This window comes from Capsicum annuum, chromosome 12 (genome assembly GCF_002878395.1).
Source record: "Capsicum annuum cultivar UCD-10X-F1 chromosome 12, UCD10Xv1.1, whole genome shotgun sequence".
Taxonomy (NCBI): domain Eukaryota; kingdom Viridiplantae; phylum Streptophyta; class Magnoliopsida; order Solanales; family Solanaceae; genus Capsicum; species Capsicum annuum.
The window spans coordinates 3,515,543-3,533,523 of NC_061122.1; the positions used below are offsets into that span (position 1 = coordinate 3,515,543).

General features: G+C 34.0%; 1 protein-coding gene and 2 pseudogenes across 1 annotated transcript; 1 reads left to right on the forward strand and 2 right to left on the reverse strand.

The window, feature by feature from the left end:
• The window catches only part of LOC107871706, a 4,185-nt pseudogene extending 3,187 nt beyond the window's left edge, over window positions 1–998 (forward strand).
• A 1,868-nt stretch (window positions 999–2,866) lies between these two features.
• On the reverse strand, window positions 2,867–4,054 carry LOC107870516 (probable methyltransferase At1g27930). The gene has a single exon (XM_016717071.2). It carries the CDS (start codon window positions 3,758–3,760, stop codon window positions 2,900–2,902), a length of 861 nt encoding a protein of 286 aa, XP_016572557.2. The 5' UTR covers window positions 3,761–4,054; the 3' UTR covers window positions 2,867–2,899.
• Window positions 4,055–6,250: 2,196 nt separating this feature from the next.
• On the reverse strand, window positions 6,251–10,782 carry LOC107870515 (annotated as a pseudogene).
• Between the last annotated feature and the right edge of the window lie 7,199 nt (window positions 10,783–17,981).

Genomic DNA, 17,981 nt, shown 5'->3' on the forward strand with positions numbered 1-17,981 from the left:
CCCCCCCTTCCTCCCAGGTACTGAGGCGCAGTCTAGGGGTCCAGATTCTCAGTAGAGTCTACAGACAGGGCTGTCTCAGAGTTCAGTTGGTGAGCCTTCTTTGCTTCGGAAGGCCTAGTCATTTAGGTATTTATTTCAGTATGGCTTTTGGTCTGCTGGGGGCCTTGTCCCAGTTATTCAGATAGTATGTCAGTAGAGATTTTGCAGACTGTTGCAGATGTTTATTAAATATTGGTGGGCACGTTTTCAGGCCTTTAATTGTTTTAAATTGTTGACCATGTTTCCGTATTATTGTGTCTATTCCGTATTACTTTGATCATATGAATTATGTGCATGATTACCAGATGGACAGAGGGCGTTCCAGGCCTTCGGGTTCGGGAATGCTCGTCACGGCCAGGGCCCCGGTTCGGGTCGTGACAGATATCTCTTGTCATGGCAGGGAGGTTGGGAAAAAGATGTAACAATCGAAGATGCAGCACAGCGTGAGACAATTGAGGAAGCTGAAGTACGACGTTACTAGTTTCACTCTTTTTGTTTTGGATTACTTTTGCAGTGCAAACTAGGAACATGGTACTTTGAGAACAACGCTGGTGACACGGCCTATGAAGGGCACATGTTTCCTCTATTTGTAAAAGAAGAACTCGACTACTGGCCTGAGAAAGAGAGTCGCGAAAGAACTTGGGTACGCAATAATAATCTATTGTTTTCAAAATGCACATCGATCTATATACTGGCCTTATTAGTAAAGGTGACACATTGATCTTCGTCTTAGCTGACAAGAACTTTCCAATGTGCAGATGAATGTGGGCGAAGCAAGAAAACTATGCCAAAATGGATGGATGAAAGAAGCATTAGAAGTCTTAGTAAGTCGTCTCACATCACAAAGCAAGCGGATCAAAGGGGAACGTACCTCCAGTGGAAGAACAACTATTCTTCCTTGGGGATGTAGAGCTCAAATACTTTCTCCACCTCTATCAAGTTCCACCGAAGAAGCATAGTCTCCTTGGATATCTATCTACTACCAAAACCAACGTGGTAGATGTAGTTTGTGAATAGGAATTGATTACTCACCTGTAATGGTTAATCTAGCACGCAGATTAAGTAGTTCAACGCAACTCCAATTTTAAGGGAACAAAGAAAAAGTACCAGAGGTAGTCATAGGATTATGTTGCTTGCTTGTTGTTTTACAATTGGAGTTGTTTGATATATTAGAGATTTAGACATCAAAGTTGGCAAAGGAGATTATACATTGGCTTTATTTAGGCATAGAAATCAAGGCTAATGTAATCCTTATTAGCAAAAGTTAGTAGTTATTATTAGGTTGTTTTTTAGTAGTATCTAGTGGCTGTTGTATTACCTTGTGGATACCGGTTTTAGTTTATTTTGCATACTGTACTAGTATATACGTATTTATGTTTTGTGATTTGCTATACTGTTATTTGTCCTAAGTCGGGGGTCTATCAGAAACAGCCTCTCTATTTCTTCAGAGGTAGTGGTGTGATCTGCGTACACTCTATCCTCCCCAAACCTCACTATGTGGGAATACACTGGGTATGTTGTTGTTGTTATTTTTTTTCCTCTGATCTCTTTCATTCTTCATGTTGTTGGCAAAGTTGAGAAGGATGCAACCACCGGCACCACGGGTTTTTACACCAAATCATATGTATATTGTCTACTAATGTGAAAATGCATGTTAATTAACTATGGTTCAGCTATAAACGTCTGTATGCATACATGTGACATGCATCTATTGGTTTAGTGTAAACTTGTTGTAGTCGAGTCTAAGTATTAGGAGTCTATATACAAACACGTCATTATTGAAACAGGTTTAGAATCTATTTTCTCATGTTCGTTTGGCTAAAAATGTTGAAAAATATTTTTTATGGGAAAACAGGCTCCTTTAAAATAAAGAAAGTTACGTCATTAATAAAAGTAGGGAAAAGAATTGTGATGTCTTGTCATATCACTCTCAGAATCACCCTCAATAGTATCCATTCCGTTACAACCTGGAGGTTTGTTCACATTAACATCAATCAGAACAACAGCTACTTCTTCTTTAGTGACGGGAAAAAGACAGTTCGGTATACTAAAACTCCCGCTATGCGCTGGATCCGAGAAAGGGACCCACCACAAGGGTGTATTTTAAGCAGCCTTACGTTGCATTTTTGCCAAAGGCTATTTCCAATACTTGAACTCATGACCTCCTGATCACATGACAACAACGTTATCAACAACTTTACCTGTGACCTCCTTAGTGACAGACTAAATAAGAATTAGTTGGTTGAGTCCTGTTTAGGGATTGCCTTTTATTGACATGAGATTCCTGATTTTATTCTGAGTATATTATCCTACTTTTGATGCTGCGAAAGAAATACCTGTCATTCAGTAGGAGGGATAAAAATAGCTAATTTCGGGATTAATTTGGAAGATGAGCTTATCCCATGTTTAGTTGGAACAAAATGCATGGGATAACTCTTCCCGGAATTAGTTATCTCGGCGTTGTAGCGTTTTTTTTTATCCCTCCTTCAGAGTGGGATAACTAATGCCAGCATTAATAATCCTGGGATAACTTATTTTCTGACCAAACGACCCCCAGTGTTCAACTAATGTGAAACACAGAAATATTGTATTGTCCGTAATTCAAAATTTAACAATTGTGGATTTGTGGTTTTGAGCATATTGGGAACCGTGCCACCTGTAATTCCCTTGACCACATTATTCACTGGTTCAGACTCCTTTTATCTATCACATATATAGTTTTTTAAATCAGAAAACTTTAGAAGATGGGCAGCAGCATAATTTAGATAATATAAGTGAGTTGCTGTAAATAAAGAAGATTGGAAGATTTAAATTACACCATTGGAAATGGGAAGAAGCTAAGAAAATTGATAATTATATTCTAGCAAAAATTGTTTCCTACATTAGATGGTGGAGGAATCTCAAAATGCCAAATCCTTCCTACCCCTTTGACCAAATATTTCCTACACAAAAAGAGCTCAGCATAAATCTTTTCTACCTTACGATCCACATCGTGTAAAAACACATGCGTTACGCCTTTACCTTTCGGCCTATTTCTGGCCATAACAGCTGCCGAATAAATAGCTGCCATTCTACCTGGTGCTTCTGCAAAATAGCCTCGTGGTGCATCTATCATAATCACATCCCATTCCTTATGGTAAACTTCATCTGGTAACATATCCAATGCTAATTTACAGCCATGGTTGCCACGTAGAAATGATTTCTTGGCAGAACAATCTGGTTCTTTACGGTAATGTTCCACTAGCTCATCTGCCTCTGATAACATTGTCCGATATTTCACGGTTTCAACATGAAGGAAAGGGGCATCTTTTAGTATGGTCTGCACCCATTTCGGATCTTCCTCTAGGAACAATGTGTTTCCAAGGGAATTAAATGATGCCCACATTTGAGAATCATGGCCTAAACCAAATACAAGAAAATTACAAGGAGTTCGGTTTTTCAGAACATCAAAAGATATCCTGATCTCGTCTATATTTTGTTGAGGTATCACTCGCGATGTTGCATAGTGTAAAATGGCATCCACCAGCTGGAGTTGCTGTAGATTATTCCACTTCTTGCCATGATCATCAAGAGCTTTATTATTGTTGTTGTTGCTGCACAGGATCCAATTGTTTGACGTTTTGAGAAACATGGACAAGAAAAGGGCACCTCCTATTATTAAACCGATGATGAGGCACCATGATTTCCCTGGCTTGAAACGGCTATGACTCTGTTTTTGCATATTTTTAAAATTGCTATTCCTAAGAATAAGGTGTGATTTGTAGTAAGAAACTAGTTTATGTATGTGGAAGAAAAAAAAGAAAGGCTTTTATAAGAGTTTAATTACATCAGAGTACTGACATGCACGTTGTCGACGTGATTAGTCATGGATATATAGATAATTCTACAATTATTGGCTTTTACCCAGTATTATTTTATCTCCAACTAAGGTAGGTATATGCAGTATTTTTAGGTAGAACCCAAATTATAAATTAGGCATCATTAATGGGCACTTAATTAATAAAGGCGTGAATTTTAACTTAGTCGGATCTTGACCATTAAATGGAAGACCACATGAATTTTAATTTAATCAAATCTCGGTCATTATATTCATTTTATTTTTTAGCATAATGCATAAATATGACCTTAAACTTGACATCAAATTATAACATTGACTTTAAACTTTGACAGTGCACAAATAGAACCTTTAGCTATTCAAAACCTGAACAAATAAACACCCGGATCCTATGTGGCAAAACGCGTGTTGTATATGCAAAACAACGCGCGTTCAAATTGGAATTGAAGGGCTTTTTTGTTCAGCTTTTGTATTGTTAAAGGGCCTATTTGTGCACTAACAAAGTTAAAGATGATACTTATAAAGTGTTTTTTTTATTAGGTGCACCATATGAGTGGATTAGTAATCGTCAGAGCAACTGAGGTACACGCGTGTAGTTGCAAAATCAGAGTGTCTTTTGTTTAGGTTTTGTATAGTTAACTTATGCACTATCAAATTTAACATCAATATTATAATTTGGTGTCAAGTTTAGAGTCATGTTTATGAATTATGCCTTTTATTTTTTAGTTTCAAATTTCAGTTCAATTTCTTTTTAATTCTATAATAACTTAATTGTTGTGACATGCGACTAGCCACGTAGGTAGAAGATAATTACCAAGTCATAGTAATTATCTTCTAGTCATTTCACCTTTTCTTCTCCACTTTGGCTAATCAATTCCTTGGCCTATAAATAGGCATTTTGCATGTATTGTAAGGGCGGAGAAAGTAAGAATAAAATAATTAAGCATCTTCTCTTACTTATCATTACTCTTGGTGTTTATATTTAGTGACTTATTTACAACATTAATGAGTTTGATACGGAATTAATGATTAAGAATTAAGATTTAAAACAAAGTTGCAGTATCATTAAAATGACATCAATTCAAGGATGATTTTTATAAAGATATAATTTCATCACTACTCCATTTCACTATTAAACACTGTTATCACCCGCATTCAACCATCACTACCTACCATCTTTATCCATAACCACGAAAATTTTTATTTTGAGTGAGATACATACAATAAAAATTATATGATCTAACAGTGAAATACTATTACTGAACATGGATGTACATTTTTTTAAAGTTGGTATCACATGGATTTAAATCATACCACTCTTAGAATCACCCACAATAGTATCCATTTCATCACAACCTGGAGGTTTGTTCACATTAACGTCATTCATAACAGCAGCTACTTCTTCCTTAGTGACAGAAAGTGCACTAAAGGTCTCGCTATGCGTAGGATCCGGGGAAGGGTCCTACCTGTACGCAGCTTTACGTTGCATTTCTTCCGGGGGCTGTTTCGAACACTTGAATTCGTGACCTCCTGATCACCTGACAACAGCGTTACCAACAACTTTACCTGTGACCTCCTTAGTGATAGACTAAATAAGAATTAGTTGGTTGAGTCCTGTTTAGGGAATGACCAGATTGCCTTTTAGCGACATGAGATTCCTGATTTTATTCTTAGTATATTATCCTACTTTTGATGCTGGCAAAGAAATACCTGCCGTTCGGTAGGAGGGATAAAGATAACTAATTTCGGGATTAATTATCTCGGGATTGTAGTGTTTTTCTTATCCCTTCTTGAGAGTGGGATAACTAATTCCGGCATACCCCTAGTGTTCCAAGTTTGAAGTTGGCTTCTAGAGGTAGCAGATATTTTCAAGTCCGAAGTTTGAATTTCGCAGTTTCAATTTCAAATTCGATAGTATAAAATTTGAAGGGACAGTTATTTTAAAAATTTTTGTTATGAACTTTCGCTCTTTACCTCTGAGGTAGGATAAGTTCTACATACATGCTATTGTTGAAACTTTGACTATTCTTTCAAGTGGGATACTACAAACAATAATTTTATACACTTCCTCCTCCCAATTATTAAGAAAAAGTATATTCATTTTCTTAGTATATACCCCTCAACTTTGAGATTTATAGCGAAATATAACTTCAATAAAAAAGTGATGCATATATGTTCTCCCCGTCTAATAAATAAAGCATATATTTCCTTACCGTGATAAATATGCATTGTTTGTTAGACATAATATGTATACTACTTATAACAATGGAGTTTTTGCATGACACATACTATAGGTACTGCTTACCGGACTCACGTGCAACGTACGTGTCCAACAATAGTATGAGAAAAGAAGCAATAAGTAGACCGTAACCAGACTACCACCAAATAATACTATCATTAATCTATCCAAAACAACAAATTAAAACTCCAAGAACAAGAAACCACAAGCATAGCAAAACGACTACTAGTACGAACAACAAAAACAAATTAAAGTACACCATCCAACTACCCTTCTACCCTAATATGCGTTCTCCAAACCTTTGCATCTAGAGTAATGTCCTCAGAAAACTTTAACTGCTCCATATCCTATCGAATCACCTCCCTCCAAAAGTCCAAAAACCAATGCACATCTCTCTTCATTGTTCTTTCAGCAAAATATTGCTGAGTCCTGAATTAGTAAAAATAATGACCAAAAGTGTGTTGCTAAAGTTAGAGCATGATCATTACCTTTCGACAAGAAAATGAGAACAAAGGAAATGGCATTGAAGGATTCATCTGCTAAAATGTAGATCATTCATCAATGAGCTCCTGACAATAGGCGAAACAAAGAGGAAAAAAGAAAGAAAAAATTGATCAGTTTTGGGAGAAGACTTCGTAGCTAACTACAAAAAGAAAACAACTACTTACGTCATCATGGTGTTCACTATCATCATATCTACTCCTCCTTCTCCCAAGGCAATGTTCATCATTATTTCCCTTATTTGAAACAAGGCCTAAACCCCTAGTTCATCTTTATACAACAAACGAAATTCATACTCATTTTCTCGGGAGGAAGATAACATGATGTGACTATAGTCATTTGGTGTTTTTCCACTTGCCTTGGATATATCCCATAAACCAGAAAAAGGTATCAAGAAAAAATGACAACGATTACGTTCTAGATATTTTGAATAGATGGATAAGACAAGTTTACGGGTGATGCACGACATCCCATCATCAGATAAGTGAATCAAGTGAGCTGTGATGTCAGTTAATATGCCAGGGTAACATACAGCAAATCCCAAGAAGCTATCATGTATGTACCATTTCTTAGGCAAAATGACTGAATGTAATCCAATTCCCTGGTATGAGAACCTTGGCATCCCATTCCACCGCCAACTTGTAATCACTCTTAGTGACAAGGAATCTGAAGCAGAGATGCCGTGCTGCAATAATGAGAGATTCCGAAATAGCGAATTACAGATCCGATAATTTGTCCAGTCTGCTTCTATTGTATCTAATTGAACTGGAAATTCTGGCAGCTGTGTAAGCCTCTTGCAATGTGATACGTCCAAGCATCGAAGAGCACCAAGTTGTGCTACGCTTCGAGGCAAATGCTCAAAATTATTTCTACTGAGATCCAACTTTTTCTAAGAGGATAAGCATCTAATGTCATCCGGAAGTTCTCCATCGATTAGATTGCAGTGACAGAGATTCAGAATTTTCAAGGAGCGTAACCCTTTGTTCACCCGAGGGAACACAAATAGCACTCCCTGAAATAGGTACTCAATAGGACCGCGCTTCCATTTCCTTTTTTTAAAACTCAAGAATTTAAGCTTGTTCAAGCGGACTATGGAAGATGGAGGTCTTGCAATTTGAGTCCGTGTAGCATCAAGATCCTCCAAGTTTTCTAAATCACCTATCTCTTCTGGCAAGCTTTCAAATTTGAGCAGTCGGACACATCTAGCCTCACCATACATTTCAACTTACAAATGCTGCTTGGAAGAGCTACAAGATTTTTCATACGACTCAAAAGGAGCTCTCCCCGAATTAAGTACTGAATAGAGGAGGGCTTCACTTCTGGAAATATCTCTAAACTAGAGCAATTCCACATATTCAAATATTCAAGAGATTCCCCACTAACACATGGAAACCTCTTAAGGCTTTCACAATCCCACAAATCTAAGCGGATGAGTTTTCTGGAATTTCCCAGGGAATAGTGAAGCTCTTTCAGACTCTCACATGACAGCAAATACAGATGCTCCAAATTTGGCATCCCACTGAAATCTGGTGTTTGCATCAGGTTTTGTGAGTCGCTGAGATTTAGCCTTCGTAGACACGGGAAATGCTGCAATTCAGGATACACAATAACAAATATTTCTTATTGTAGATAAAAGGCATAGTGTTTGTACATAAAAAGGCATAATACATAGGCATTCGTAGTTCCAACTTTTGTAGAAAAGTAAAATGTAACATGAAAAATCAGTTCGTTATAGTAAAATGCCGTTATAACGAGGTGATGTTACAGAGAGGTCTGACTATATATCTATGTATTTGACCAAAATAAAAATAAAATTGAATTCAACAATTGTACCTTTGTTTCGAACCATAAATGACGCAGTGAACCTTGTCGGAGTTCAAGATGAACAAGTCTTTTGGGTTCAAATTTTTCTGGCAATGATTCCCAAGGATATCCATAAATATCAATCAAACACAAGCTGTTGGGCAGGTACTCAATGGCATCATGTGTATCAAATTTGTTGATGTATAATAGTTTAAGCCTTGTCATATTTTTCATGACTTCTTTGCTAAAATATAGTTAAAAGATTGATTCGATTGCTTTTGACTCCTGATAAAAAAGATCATATTAGTCCACAAAGTGACAACAAGAAGAGGGTAAAATGTACGCAGTCCATACCATTACCTCGAGGTGAGGTAGAGTGGCTGTTTCTGATGGACCCCGGGGGTTGAAGTTCAAAATTGTTTAGCCTACTTACTGTATTGTTCAGCATTACTTCTTCGAAATCTTCAACGTCCCATATTCTGCTATATTCTCCCAAATCTTTCTGCATTTTCACGACATATCTACCCATATCTTCAATCAAGTCATGCATTTCAAGCCTATCATCTCCAGAGATGAACACAAGAGATTTACCAATTAGGACTTCCAATCCACATTCAGCTCCAATATTATAGCTGCTCTCGAGGATACTTAGGACATATGTTTTATGATATCCTCTGAAGAAACATGCCATGTCCAGGAACATCTTTTTCTCTTCGGGCTCTAACCCATCATAACTTATTTTGAGTTTCTCAACAATTTCTGATGTTTACTTGTCCTTTATTTTATCTACTATTCTTCTCCATTGAGTTAGGTCTTTCCTATGCAACAAAGAACCCCACACCTTGAGGGCTAAAGGAAGTCCTTTAGCATGATTCACGACCTCCAACGACATCATCTTAAAACGTTCATCTGGAATTTTTTTTTTGAAAGCATGTTGATTGAACAACAACATAGCTTCATCATCAGGTAGTGTAGACACTTCATATATTGCATCATCATTCTCTATCAATTGTCTATTTCTAGTTGTTATCACAACTCTGCTGCCGTCACCGAACCAACGAAGATCGCCTGCTAAATACTCTAAATGATCACTATGATCTATGTCATCAAGCACGATTAGCACTTTCATAGAACAAAGTCTTGTCGGAATCATACACTTCCCATCTAACTTATTATTGACGTAATCGGCTTTTTTCCTCAACAGTTCAGATAGAAGGATATTTTGTAAATAATGCAATTGATTCTTTCTTGCATTTTCTTTATCATCTGCAAGAAAACAAGCAGCTTTGAATTGATACGATAGAGTATCAAAGATGGCTCTTGCTATTGTCGTTTTACCTACTCCTCCGATTCCCCAGATCCCTACCATTCGAACATCATATCTAAATGAGCATTCATCCCCACAACATCTTGCAAAGAAGATAAAGAATAACCACTCTTGCATAGTTTGGAAGAGATTTGGTCGACGATCAGCTGAATTTCCCCTGATTCATTCCTACATAAATAAGAAGATCGATAGGACCATGCCTTCTTAATGATAGAAACATGTAAAAACATTTCTTACTTCTACATGATAATATCTATTAAATTAGATTGTGCATACAGTATATACATGACTAATTTATTTAGTGTTGATTCTGTTTTAACTCACACAAACGTTCAAATTTAAATGGAAATTCTTCCGTTTCTTTCTTCATTAAAAGCAATTATGTGTTTTCAACTCACCTGCCACGGATATCACGTCCTTTTAGATTTGTGGCATCAGTTCTCCATCGTTGCACCTTCTGCCACGGATATCACGTCAAATGCTTTTTCAAAGTCCCCACGTTGATTTCGAACATGGGATTGATCCACATCATAGAAGATCGGTATGGCTGTTTGTCCATTTTCTTCTTTATTACATTCCATGATCTTCACTAGTTCATTCAAGCACCACTTCGATGTAGCAAAATTCTTTGAGAAAACAACGAGTGCAAATTGAGACTCTTCGATAGCTTTAGGGAGTTCTTCTGAAATTGATTCACCATCCGCTATCCTTTTATCATCTAGAAAGGTGTTTATTCCCCGGTTTTTCAAACCTTCATACAAGTGACCAGTAAATGTGTTACGAGTATCTATACCTCTAAAACTTAGAAACACAGCATACTTTCATCGAGGACGGTACTGTGAATTACTCGCAATAGAGGAAGAAGAAGCCATGGATGTCTGAAAAAGAGAACACACTGTGTGATAATTATCAGATGAAGAAATAGAAAGAAAACTGAAAGTTGAATGGTTGTATGACTATTAATGCTCTATCATGAAGAAATAGAAAGAAAAAGAGAACACACTATGTGAACACATGCTGTTTTCAAAAAATATCTTATCATGTTTCCACTATTCTGCAATATAATGAATAGACCACAGCCACACTACATGGTAAATACGTATCTATGAGGTTTGTACTCTCTATATTTTAGTTTATGTATAATTATTTTCTTTTTAATCCATCTAAAAAATATTTATCTTTAGATTTTCACTTAATAATAAAATGCAATTTAAAAGGTGCAATTTTATAAATTTTATGAAGTCATTATTTATTTTTTAAATTCCGTATCCGATTAAATAACAACACATAAAAAGAACAAGAGATGAATTAATTCTCTACCACATGAAATTTATCCATGTGATTATTATTTCAACCACATATACAGGACAATTCTAGAATTTGATATTTCATATGTATTTCATTATAACTAGTTTAATCGCACGTGCCTCGCATTTGTAACGTTGATTATTTAAACTCAAATCTTCTTAAAATCAAATTTAATTGATTTAGAATTCTTAAACTAATGAAAAGAGTATTAGTTAATTCTGATCACATTTAATAAGGAAAGATTTTACCATAAATATATTTAATTAATTTTCAACTCTTCAATATTAGGAAAAAATAGTGAAAAAACGATTTTATCTGAAGTAAATACTTTTAATCAAGGACAAAAAATTTAAACAAGATTTCTAAGACCCTTCACATTTTTAATATACTAGTTTAGGTTTACGCATCTCGCGCGTGTACCTCGATTTAGTGAGTTCAATTTTATGAAATTACTTAAGATATAAAAAAGTATGACGGTCTTTTAAAATTTTTTCACAGAGATGGCTAGAGAGGTGTTGGGTGTTTCGAGGGGTCGAGCAGGTCGGCATAAGGGGGACTGGTGGTGGAATGAAGAAGATAAGAAGAAAGTGGAGATTAAGAAGGGGGCGTATGTTAAGTTGATTGGGAGTAAAGATGAAGAGGAGAAGCGGGCAAATATGGAGGTTTACAGAGTAGAAAGGAATGAGGCTAAGTTAGCAGTTACGGCTGCTAAGACTGCAGCATTTGAGAGCTAGTATGCGGGGTTAGAGGAGAAAGGCAGGGATAAAAGGTTGTATAGGCTGGCTAAAGCTAGGGAGAGGAAAGGTCGTGACCTCGATCAAGTGAAGTGCATTAAGGAGGAGGATGGTAGAGTTTTGGTGGAGGATGTTCACATTAAGAAGAGGTGGCAGGAGTATTTTCATAGGCTTTGAACAAGGAGGGGGACAGTGTCATTAAGTTAGGAAAGTTGGAGCGCTCGAAGGAGAGCCGTGATTTCAGTTACTGTAGACGTTTTGCGGTTGAGGAGGTCAGAGAGGCTACCTATAGGATGCGGAGGAGTAGGGCGACGAGGTCTAACGAGATTCCTGTAGATTTTTGGAAGTACGCTGGTGAAGCAGGTTTAAGGTGATTGACTGATTTGTTTAATAGAATTTTCAAGACTGCGAGAATGCCTGAGGCGTGGAGATGGAGTACGATTATTCCGTTATATAAAAACAAGGGTGACATTCAGTGTTGCAACAATTATAAGGATATTAAGCTGTTGAGTCACACTATGAAGATTTGGAAAAGGGTCGTTGAGCGGAGATTGAGGAGGCTCGTGTCTATCTCGGAGAATCAGTTTGGTTTTATGCCTGGGCGTTCGACGATTGAGGCAATCCACCTGGTAAGGAGATTGGTGGAGCAGTATAGGAAAAGAAAGAGGGATTTGCACATGGTGTTCATCGACCTGGAGAAGGCGTATGACAAAGTCCCTAGGGAGATTCTTTGGAGATAAGAGGGGTTTTGGTGGCGTACATCAGAGCTATTGAGGACATGTACGAAAGAGGAAAGACGTGGGTGAAGATGGCGAGAGGAGACTCAGGGCATTTTTCGGTCAAGACAAGGTTGCATCAGGGGTCGATTCTTAGCAGATTTCTATTTGCGTTGGTAATGGATGTGTTAACACGGAGGATTCAAGGTGAGGTGCCTTGGTGTATGTTATTTGCGGATGATGTAGTGATGATTGATGAGATGCAAAAGGGGATTAATGAAAGACTGGAGGTTTGAAGGAAAACCCTTGAATCTAAGGGGTTCAGGTTGAGTAGGTCCAAAACGGAGTATTTAAAATGCAAGTTTAGTGACTCGAGTCAGGAGGACGAAGTGGTGGTGAGGTTAGATTCCCAGGAGGTTTGTAAGAGGAATAACTTTAAGTATCTTGGGTCTATGATTCAGAGGAATAGCGAGATTGATGAGGATGTTTCTAAATGTATTGAAGTAGGTTGGATGAAGTGGAGGCTCGCCTCGGGGCTGTTGTGTGATAAAAAGGTTCTCCTTAAACTTAAAGGCAAATTCTACAGAGTGGCAGTCCGTCTGGTCATGCTATATGGAGCGGAGTGTTGGCCAGTCAAGAATTCTCATATTCAAAGATTGAAAGTGGCGAAAATAAGAATGTTGTGTTGGATGTGTGGACTTACTAAAGGGGACAGAGTAAGGAATGAGATTATTAGGGATAAGATGGGAGTGACTTCGGTGGAGGACAAGATGTAAGAAGGAGGACTGAGATGGTTTAAGCATGTGATGAGGAGGGGCACGGATGCCAAGTATGATAGGCTAGCTTTGAATGGTTTTAGCAGGAGTATAAGTAGGCCGAAGAAGTATTGGAGGGATGTGATTAGACATGACATGGAGCAGTTACAGATTATAGAGGACATGACCCTAGATAGGAAGGTGTGGCGGTTGCAGATAAGGGTAGAAGGCTAGGGTGAGTGTGTGGGTTGTAGTAAGGGTTAGGAGGGAACTGATTTAGCCGGGTTAGTAATTCTAGGCGACAGAAAAAGATAAGCCTTTGATTTTTTTGATCATTTGATTCGGTGGCGACAGGCTTATTTCTTTTAATTTTCGATTAAAATTTTTTTACTGAAAGTAAAAACACGAGAAATCATCAAAAGAGGAAATTATTTAATCATAAGTTATATATAATCTTTAAAGTTATTAAAGGAATAAAGACATACAAAGAAGATGATAATAATGAATACATGCACACAAAAAATAAATAAAGAGAACTTGAATTAATAATGAAATAAGAAAAAAAAGTAGAAGTAGAGCTATGTTTCTTGTAAATTTTTATTCAAAATATTATTTCAATAGAATTGTAGATTTTTTTTTTATATATATATATATATATAAGATAAGTTCTAATTGATTTAGAATTGTTAAATATTACAAATTTTTACTTAAATTAAATAATCAAACCAAAAAAGTTATAACTAAAATTAATTGTAAACAAAAATTTTACCCATAAGAACACACACGTGAAGGGAAAAAAAATGCCAAAATAGTGCTGCCAATTGATTAAAGTTTTTACAGATTTATTTATGATATAATTTTTAATTGATTTAAAATTTCTAAATTTAGGCATATAATTCAAATAAAGAATGGTTTAAGAACTAAATTTTGCTGAAATTTTTAGGTTTTAAATTTTTTAAAAAATAATAAAAAGATGAGTTTGCCTATTGTAAAGTTTTTTAATAAAGACAAAAAGTTCAATCACTTTTTTAAGGCCTTCATACTTTTAATATAGTACTAGTCTAACTGCACGTGCCTCGCACGTGTAACTTTTGATTATTAAATGATTTTATCTATTACAGAGATTTTTAATAAAGTGTAAAAGTTTAAATCACATTTCAAAGATTTTTCGCACTTTAATATAATAATATAAATATAAACATATATTTTAGTGTAAGCATATATATATTTTACATCATTTCTTTTGCATTTGTCATAAAGATTTTTTGCCTTGCTATTAGAGGTTAAGAGAGACGTATCAATTTAAATCATATCCGTGGTACAGTTCTTTTTCTTTTTCTTTCTATATTTAAAACTTTCCTTGTGTTTAAAGTCAAATCTTTTCAAAATTATTGATTAGATTCTTATTACGTACTTAAAACTTTTAAAAATTTTGTACTTCTTAAATATTGTTCTTATTCTAATGATAAAAATAGAAATAATCATAAAGTACCAATTGACATTAAAGTAAATATTATACCTATTGGAATAATATAAATAAATATTGCATCTCAAATATGTTCTTGATGTTATGAAATAAGGTGTCGTGTGGAAGCTAATAAATCAAACCCCAAAAAGAGTCAAATAAGAAGACACACAAGAAATACATCAAAAGAGACAATAATTTAACATGATTCGAACAATTGACTTACAATCAGAAAAGAATATGAACAATCCACCATATAAAACAAAATATAAAATATTAATAAAGACAACCTTATACAATTTAGACACAGTAAAAAAAGGTCCACAACACCTGAAAGATTTACATTCACCTTCAAATCTTCATCATCATCCAGCAAAGGCTTTCCTTTCTCATGAAGCAAGCAAAATTTACCCACTTAATCTATGTTAATAACTTTACATATATATATATATATATATATATAAAGTTTCTTCAATTGTGGTTGTACCATTCTCATGATGATAAGTATAAAAAATCCATGATTTCATATTTTCTATAGGTACTTAACAACCTATAATATGTATGGGTGTGTAAAGTAGATATGAAAATAAATTTTTCTTATGTTAATATGTTCACGAACGAAAGAGTATGTTTATACCTTTTGACTTTCTTTTTAGGCTGGTTGTATCAACATCGCAGTGTATCTCCACTCGGCTATGAAAAACTATTTAGCATAACATGAGGCAAAATTTGCATCTTATAATGATATACAGTACCTGGGGTAGTAGGTGAATAGTAATTTGGTATAAGCCAAATTTCCTTAAAAAATACCTAGACCTAGATTTTCTTCTCTGATATTAATAATTTTTTCATCCGAAAGGTTAATTACTATGAGACAGTTTATTCCTTAGTTAAAGGTGGATTTAACCATTATTTGGATAGAAGAATTTTTTAGAAGCAGCTGCTTCAACTGTAATTTTACTATATCACCCCTATTTAATTATTATAAGTCATTTATGTATTAATAAATAATAATATTTAATAGAAAAATAAAAAAAATATTTATGACATGTTTGCTTCAGCTGCTTCAACCTTAATTTTATTATATCACTTCTAATTAATTATTGTACCCCTAATTAAATGCTATAAGTCATTTACGAATTATAAAATTAATAATATTTAATTAAAAAAAAGGTAAAATAGATATTTATGACTGTTTCAGCTGCTTCAACTGTAATTAAATACTATAGACTTACTTTTGTCTCCAATTTTCTTGAAGAACGGTAACAATTCGTCCAGTTTGTAGTACCCATAAAATTAAAACCTATTTTTAGAAGCAGCTGCTTCAACTGTAATTTTACTATATCACTCTTATTTAATTATTTTAAGTCATTTATGTATTAATAAATAATAATATTTAATAAAAAATAAAAAAAATATTTATGACATGTTTGTTTCAGTTGCTTCAACCGTAATTTTACTATATCACCTCTAATTAATTATTGTACCCCTAATTAAATACTATAAGTCATTTACGTATTATAAAATTAATAATATTTAATTAAGAAAAAGGTAAAATTGATATTTAGGACTGTTTCGACTGCTTCAACCGTAATTAAATACTATAGACTTACTTTTGTCTCCAATATTCTTAAAAAACGGTAACAATTCGTTCAGTTTGTAGTACCCACAAAATTAAAACCTAGTCAAGCACAAAGGACATAAATATGATTAGATTAAGATTAAAAAAGAAAAAAACAACACAACATTTGATGCTCAAAATCAAAAAGAAAATTAAAAAAAATAATTTAACCAAAAACAAATTGGAAGAAGAACGTACCAATAACAATTTAAGAAAGGTAACAATTTATTTAACCTAAAAAATTGTACTTTCCTGGAAGAAGTTGTACGTGAGGGTAGATTTAAAGACATTAAGATTTGAATAAGGAAATATTTGATGACCAAAATTTAAATTTGTATGAAAATTTATAATTTTAACATAACTAAAATAGGAAAGATACATATTCTCAAAAATTAGAAGTTTAGTACTAATAAATTTTCTATTTTTATTCTCATATTAAAATTTCCTTGTTATTTTACGCTACGCCAATTTTAAAACATTTTTTATCCCTTTTTACGTCCAAATCACGTTTTATCTTTTTTATTTATCTTCGTGTTGTTCGAACTGTACCAATTGTAATGACTATTCACTTTTAGCCAAACATAATAACCTTATCCCTTTTTTATTTAGTCAAATTTTATTTTGACTAAAGTTAATTAAATAATAACTTAAGTAAGAATTTTATTTGAGTAATATAGGAAAAGACCATTTCGTCTATTAGAGAGACTTTTAACGAATGACTTTTAATAAAGAAAGGTTTTACTATAAATATATTTAATTAATTTTTACTTTTAGATATTAGGAAAAAAATAGTGAAAAAACGATTTTGTCTAAGACAAAGACTTTTAATGAAGGACAAAAATTTCAAATAATATTTCTAAAACCGTTCATACTTTTAGTATATTATAGATATAGATTATAGATTATAGATAAATATAGATATAGATTATAGAATAAATATAAATTATAGATATGTATTGTCAAAAAAAATATCCTATCATGTTATCACTTCTCTTCCACGTAATGAATATTGTCTATCCATGTGTTTATTGTTGGACTACATGCACGTTACAAGGTAAGATCTATCAATGTTTATATTCTCTTCGTTTTATTTTATGTGTCGTTATTTTTTAATTTATTTAAAAAATTATTTTTTTACTAAGCAATTATTTAATGATATCATTTCTAATTTATTTCTAGAGTCTCACTTAATAAAAAAATACAACTTAAAAGATACACTTTTATAAATTTTGTGAAAACATTATTTATTTCTTAAAATTTCATATTTGATCAAATAATAACACATAAAAATAACAACGGAGGAATTATTTTTCTACCACATGGAATTTATTCATGTGGCTATTTTTCAACCACATATACATTAGAGGACAATTCTAAAATTTGATATTTCTATAATTATTAATATTATAATTAATTAATCAATTAAGATCTCTTCAATTAAATAAGCAGTCTCTTCACTTCATATTTTTCATGATGACTTCTTAGAAATTTCCTTTTCAATGAAAAATAATTACAAGAATAAATTTCTTTCTAAAAAGACTAAATACATAAAAAGAAAGGAAAAAGGACAAGATGTAGACGATTGAATTAAAGGCCAGCAAAAGTTGAAATAAAAGAAAATGAAAGATGAATGGTTCT